This window comes from Lissotriton vulgaris, chromosome 12, assembly GCF_964263255.1.
Source record: "Lissotriton vulgaris chromosome 12, aLisVul1.2, whole genome shotgun sequence".
Lineage (NCBI taxonomy): Eukaryota > Metazoa > Chordata > Amphibia > Caudata > Salamandridae > Lissotriton > Lissotriton vulgaris.
Genome location: NC_141700.1, coordinates 805302059 through 805309568, shown reverse-complemented (window position 1 = coordinate 805309568; position 7510 = coordinate 805302059). Strand labels below are relative to the sequence as shown.

At 45.0% G+C, this 7510-nt stretch overlaps 1 protein-coding gene across 1 annotated transcript; it reads left to right on the top strand.

Annotated features, from left to right (window-relative positions):
* The first annotated feature begins 877 nt into the window (after positions 1-877).
* Positions 878-3320, top strand: LOC147678805 (uncharacterized). The gene has a single exon (XM_086946261.1). It carries the CDS (start codon positions 931-933, stop codon positions 3157-3159), a length of 2229 nt encoding a protein of 742 aa, XP_086802387.1. The 5' UTR covers positions 878-930; the 3' UTR covers positions 3160-3320.
* Positions 3321-7510: the final 4190 nt, after the last annotated feature.

Sequence of the window (7510 nt, the reverse complement as noted above, 5' to 3'; positions counted from 1 at the left end):
GTTTGACAGATGACAGCTGCCGTTGTTGACACCAGTTGTTCCCGCTACCGCGGGCCCTTGTGATTATTAAAATACTTATTGAACACTTCATCCATCTCTGTGTTCTCAAACACTACACTACCGCTGCCATGTTGATTAGGGTAGTTCATGGATGATGTTTTTTCTTTATACTTTTAACTTGCTGTCCAATAAAATGGAGAAAGGACAAGCAAAATCCTCGCCTCCGCGTCCTTAATAGAATTGAAACTTTCCTTTGTGTGAACTAGGAAATTTCTCTTTCTCCCCTATCCATTCCTGCGGAAAGGGATAGGCTCGACCTAAAAACGATCTCACCAGCACTGGGCCATCCAGCCCAGTTTAACAGTACAACTAGATTGCAATGGCACTAGATTAGCGCCTTTCAATATCTGGTGCTTTGCTGCAGCTTTAAAATCCTTTTCTCGTTGTTCAAGTGGGTTAAATTCTGATATTTGTATGTTTCCCTCTTCTTCAGAGATTTCTTTTGTTCGAGAGAAAGTGTCACTCATGGTCATTGAGATGTCACTGATAATTACACAAAAATTATGAAAATGTCACCCATGGATATCTGAAACCTCGGCAGCTATGGCAGAGATCTATTGGCCTTGCCAGTGCTTGTTTTATTTGTAATCCACGAAGCGCCCTCAGACATGGACGACAGATATAGACACTGAAGTCGGACTATAGACTCCAATGAAGAGCCGGTAGACACAGAAGACGGACATTAGACCGTCTGAAGAGCCAATAAACACTGAAGACGGACATTAGACCCTTTGAAGAGTCAATAGACACTGAAGACGGACATTAGAGCTGAAGCGCCAGTAGACACCGAAGACGGACTCTGCTCCGCGTTGTCCTTCGTCTGTTTCTCTTTCCGTTGGCGCTCGGTACCGGCGCAGCCACTGCTCGGACATGGACGTGGGACGAGGTGCGATCACGTCGTTCGGCCTCAGCTGGCAGTTCTTTTCCGGTCCCGCTCGGGGGTCAGGGGGAGCCCCGGGAGGCCCTGCGCGGGGGCCGCAGCAGCCGTGGGGGCAGTACAACCCCACGCTGGGCCTGCACAACACCCAGGCGGAGGCCTCGTACGGCGGAGGGCCGAGGCTCGGCCTGCAGCAGCCCGGAGGACCCGGCAGCAGAGGCCCGGGGCTGGGCATGCACCTCCCCGGGGGACCGAGCAGCAGTGAGCCTGGCTGGTGGCCTCAGCAGGCCCTGGGACCCGGGCCCCGAGCCCCAGAGACCAACCATCATGGTGGAGTCTACAGTGGACACGCGGGGATGGGGCCCCAGCTGGGTGGGATTCCCAGCAGTGCACCGGGGCCTGGCCGGGGCCCTCAGCATCCAGGAGGACCCTACAGCCAGGGCATGGGCATGCAGACGGGTGCCCACCTGGGCCCTCAGCATCCAGGAGGACTGTACAGCCAAGGCATGGGGATGGGTGCCCCGTACAACACCGAGCTGGAGCTCAGCCGCCAGCGTGTCAATGGGTTAGGGCTAGGTCTACCGCAGCCATGGGGCCACAATAACATAGACCCGGGTGTTGGTTTGCAAATGCGTATGGTACACCAGGGCAGGATCTATATCTCATCTCAAAACCAGAACCAGGGATACAAGTCTGGAGGACGAGGGCAGGGTTGGGAATGCCCTCCCATGAGTGTGGGCCATAGCAGAAACCAATCTTCAGCAGGCACCAGTCGCAGCAGAGACCGCTCTCCCGCAGGGATGAGACGCAGCCAAAACCACACTCCTGTAGGAACAAGCCACAGCAGAGACCACTCTCCCGCAGGGATGAGCCCCAGCCGAGACCGCTCTCCTGCAGGGACAAGCACCTGCAGAGACACAACAGGTGCACCCGGGTTGTCGATACCCTTGACAACTCGAACAAAACTGGGTCTGCAGCGCTTGCGTTCCCTAAAAGTTGAACCTATCCCCCCAAAATGTTCAGTGCAAAAAATTCAAAAAGCCGTTCAGGACATGTTTGGAAAGTTTGGAGAGATTACTTCAATTCAGGTCAACGGAAAGGATGAGCAACGTAATGCCATGGTGTTTTATAAGTTTGTAAAGGATCGTGACAGTGCTTTATCAGGAACCCAAGGGACACGTCTCTTTGGCACGAAAATTGATGTCACTGTGTGGCCATACAAAAAAAATCAATCACACACAGCTGAAGAAGTCAATGGATTTTTTGCAGAGGAGGGATCAGGGACACTGTTTATTACCAATTTGATTAAGCCTGTTTCTCAGGCTGACCTCTTGCGTTCCTTCACTAGTTTTGGGGAGATAGTTTATACTGCGGTTCAAAAATTGCCTGGGCTTTTCAACTATGGTGTTGTGCAGTTTGCAGATGAAGTCGGTGTTAATAAGGTCCTTAGTGAAATGAATGGACTCTTGCTTTCCCGGAGTATGCTCAAAGAAAAGTTTGGGGATAGTTTTTCTTCAAACTGCATTTTTGTCTATGGTCTTAGTAAGACCAATTTCACACCTGCATCATTAGGTAACCATTTTTGTCAGTTTGGAACTTTGGAAAAAGTATTGTTTAAAGAAGCCTCAAGTAGCACAGCCCTGGTTTTCTTTGAAGACGTTTCTAGTGCAGAAAAAGCCATAAATGAAATCAGAGGGAAGCCTGGTGGTAATTTCCTTAAGGGGGATTACGCAAATCATGAATTTTTAGCAAAATTTTGCAGCTCCATGAAAAGGCGTAGGCCAAATAGGAAGGACTTCGTTTTAAGTTTTGAAAAGCAGAGTAAATCTGGAACTAAAGTTTTAGCAAAAGAGAATGAGCCACAGAAATTAGTAGACAATAGTGAGGAGCAGCAGAAAGACTTTTTGACTGGGACTGGTGCGGAGGAAGAGGCAGACATGTTAGCAGAAGCTAGTGAGGAGGAGGAGGAGGCAGACATGTTAGCGGAAGTCAGTGAGAAGATGGAAGTTTTAGATGAGGTTGGTGAAGAGCAGGAGGAGGTGTCTCCATTGTTAGATTGGAGTGAGAAGTTAGAGGCTTCATCAGACTCTGGTGAGGAGGCAGCAGAAGCGGATGAGATAAGTATGCCCCCATTTGCAGAAGTGGTTAAGAAGAGCCCACCCAGTAAAAGAAATAGTACATTCTTGATTCCAGTGATAGGGCACAGAAAGAAATCCAAGTAAGCAAATACAATTAACGAATGACCCTAGAATTCGTATTGGTTGGATTTGGGTGGTCTCATAATTTTTTATTTGTTTCATTTCCTTCATGTTAGTTACTAGAAATTATTTGTGACAAGTGAAATTCATTTTTTTTGCATAAATTAAAAAAAATTGCAACATTATTAGTGTTTGAAGTAAGTTCTTAAGGCATTGTTTTTCAAATTAGTTCTTTGTTTCAACGAGCTAATTTTGTTGCTGTAACATATCTACTAAATTCCCATCAAGCATGGGCTATTTATCACTGTAACACTTGTCTCAGTAGATATTTGCATGCTGAAGACATGAAGGGCAAACACTAACTGTTAATTTATTTTGTTTCTTTTTTAAGCACAAACACAACTGTAATGTGTGAGAGCAGAATAATTGGTTCGGTTTACTTAAAAGTTGTTTGTTCGTTATGTGAAGCCTTTCACAAAGATAAAAAAGGGCCAAAACTAGGATAGCAAATGTCTTTTGTACACAAATACTATAGATATGAAACATAAACTGTGATGATATGATAGTGAAACTGTTGTAGGGTGGATAAATGCAAATCAAGAGGAAGGTTTGCGAATAATACATAAAGATAATCTTAGTTTAAGGGATCTGAGGACTGTAGAAAAATTGATTAAACGTGAGGTACATTAACATTGCAGAAGGAAAGGAAATGCATTTTTATTATTAAGTAGGCACCCTCGGTGGCTTTTAACGCATGCCATTACTACGACCGCGTTGTAACAAAGCATGCCATTACAACGCAAGTCGGAACAGCGACATCCTCTGGGGTGGTGCTGGATGTTGAAATATTATAATATACTATTCCAACTCCAGTCTGTGCAACAGTAGTTGTAAAAGTCGTTGTTCCGACTTAGGTTGTAATGGCATGTTTTGTAACGACTGCCTTGCAATGGCACGCTTTGTTCCGCATTCTTGGTAAATAATGTTTACCTTCAAGCTCACATCCTCCATCTCCTCACCCTCCACAAAGGCAACACATTAAATTGACATGCTGCATCAAAGTTCTCGATGTCGAAGACAGCCATAGTACTTCTACAATTTACCCCTCATTTTAGAGAATTAAGCAAGGCAGCTCTTGGCAGTGTAAATAGGTTCTTCTAGCTGAGCACACCAGTCCATGCCAGTGCGCTATTGCTTTGGGGTCGGTGGGGACTGTTGTTTCCAAATGCAAGCAATGTCTCTCTTTGCAACCAATCTTGCTAGTCCAGTCATCATTTGATCACCACAGGATCTAGTGGAGTGGACATAGTGGGGAAGTGTGGCTCAACGGTTAGAGGCGGCAGACCCGAAGGCAGAGGTCGGCCCGGGACCAGGGTTCAATTCCCGACACAGCCGGGTGCAGGACCAATGTCAGCGGGCCCGATAAATCTCGCCTCGGTGCCACTCTAACCATGGGGTCCCATGCTGCAACTCTGGGCAATAGCTTGATTAATCTCCACTTCGGCCCCATCACTGCCGGGGATGCCTGGCTGCACCTTGGGGATGCCCAGTAAAGGGGCCAACTCACAGGGAAAGCCAGGACGGGTTTCCCAGTGGTACAGCGCTGGGACGCTCCAGGGTAACCACCCGCTCTATAAATCCAACATTCATTCACTCAGGACCCCTCCAACCTGTCCAGTATCCGCAGCAATGCTACTTTGAGTCGTAATTGCAAGGGAAAACCCAAGACCGTTGGAGGGGTGGATCCCACACTGGACCAGTATGGTATAATCCTGTGAGATATCCATGTCATGTGGAAGAAGTCCCCCTCTTGGGCATGGCAGAGAGTTCAGCCGATATTAGTAAGAAGTCTCCCACGACCCAATCGCTGGGGGAAGGGGTCAGCTAAGTATGATGGAGATAATGAAATTGGATTAGTCTGAGTTGGAGGATAACACCAGCTCCCTAGGAGTCATACAAGCCTCACACGACTCCACCTCGTCCAGTTCACCAACCCATCCCTCCCACCTGTGATGCAATCGATCTAACAACCTGAGTGCATTATCCACCAGGCTCAATATAGTTGGGAAATCCAACCTTTACCCAAGTCTTCCGAGGAGCAAGTGGGCCTCAAGGGGATTGAAGTCTGGGAGATCCTGTAGCTCTGCAGTGTAAGGGGAAAGGGCATGCCTTATTTGGAGGTGGCGAAACTGGGAGGTGGAAAGTGAGAAGTACGTTTGAAGGTCATTAAAAGTATATATTTGTGATTGTCATCACTACTCTGGCTGATATTTGGCACAATCTGATCCCAGCGAGACAATCACTCAAGTCGTGTTTAGTGTGTTAACCAGCGGCCTCGCCACCGGGTGGTCATCCCCAAGAGTCACCTATTCCAACCTGTAAAACTAAAAGCCACTCTCCATACCATAAAGACGACTCATTTGAACACTGGAAGGGAAAGAGGAAGCTGGAACCCTTACATATTGTACATCACACCATTGAGGACCGTTTCAACGGATAAGCCGGGTCGCTCCAACCACCCGGCAGCCAGTCGATAATAACTAGAAGCTGGGAGGCCCAATAATACAGGTGGATGTTCACTGCCCGATCCAGCCTCATACACTGATCAGCAAGTGCCCTAAGTAGTCGAGGAGGATGTCAACGCTAGATCAAGAAAGAAAAGATCAATGATATGTCTTTGAACCATACATTTAGAATATGAAGCGGGAAATTTTGCAGTACATAAAGGAAACTAGGTAGGACCATCATTTTAATCAGTGCTACTCTACCAAGGAGATTTAATGGAAGGTGGCGCCACATGAAGTTTATGAATTTATAAAGCCAAACTATAGCTAAGAAGTGTTTCTTGACGGTTAAGATTTAAACCTTGCTTCATCTGGGCAGAATAATAAGCTGTTATTATTTAAAAGTAATACATTTCATGATAAACCTTTGTCTTTGGAATTTTTAGAGCTTCACAGAAAAAAAGTCTGTATAATAGGCAGCATAGAACTGCACTTGTTGAATGTGACTTGAATTCAGGGTATATCTGTAATGATGGGGGGTCGGCAAGAAGGATAAATGCTGTGTCAACATTTTGAGACCTGCATGCATGTAAAACATGTAATGTAATGGTCTGCGTCCATTATGGATCTCTCTGGTGATTAGTGTTTCGGAATGAGACATCTAAGGGAGTATCAGTTTGGAGTCTTCCTGTATGGTATGGTGTTCAAAACTTATTGCATACAAAATGCCACCTTCCAATTGTATGTCATAGATGGGTTTACAAAAAGACTTTTATCTTTAATGATATCTTAAACTAATGGTGTAATGTAGATGTCACTAAGATAGGATTTTTTTCTCTGTTTGAATCCGTACCCAATACAATTGGTCTCTCTGGTGGTTGAGTAGTGCTTTTGTGAATTTTAGATAAAAAATACATGACTGACACCTTGATATTCATGTTATTAATATTTTTTAAGAAGCTGTTGGTCTTTCCAGTTGGCAAGTATTTCATTTAGTTTACTTTCAAGTTTGAGTTCTGAAATGGACACATGTCTGTAGCACAACGAGTCATTCATTTGATTGAGGGCTTCTCTAGTCTAAGCTGCATAGTTCTAAACAGCTATGGCCTCACCTGTATCTTCAGCTCTGATGACTATGTTCACATCTTCTGTCAAAAATATTATTGATATGGTTTGGTCCTATGTCAAGTTAGGAGTGTTTCTGTCAAAAGTTAGGTCATCGAAATCTTTAAAATGCAGAGCTGCAAGATGTTAATTGCATCTTTATTAGGTAGTTTTCGGAAGAAAGTGGATTTAAGTTTCGAACAGCTTTCAGAGATTTGATTTGTTGCGATACTGAGCCTAAATGGTATGTCCTACAGAATTATTTTATCAGAGTAATCTCGGGAAATGTCTGTCTGGGTATCCTCAAGATCTTGAATTGTTGAATGTGATGTTTCATCTGGAACTCGGGGTTCCGTGGGGGGGCTATCTTAGAGATTTGTTCTTCGATTTCAAATGCCTAATCAATTTTAACTTAAAAAAAAATTATTGCGTTCAGAAGGTACAAGGGTAAGCCATTTAAATAGTTTTTTCTACATTTAACTGTCTATTTAATAGATTGTACACTGTGATTAGTTGCTTTGCTATTTTTTTTGTAATTCAGTGACATGTTCATTCTCTATTGTATTTGTCTTCTTTCTTCCTTCATGTGGTTTTGTCTCTGTTGTCTTTGTTTTTAGGGCTCGCCTGCTGTGCGCATGCGCATAGCTGGCGAAGCTCTATAGGGACTTAAATAAGCTTTACCTTGACTGGCGATTTGATGCTGTGCCCGTGCGCTTTTAGGTCAATGCGCAAGCGCATTGACCTAAAATGCGCGTGCACATCATCAA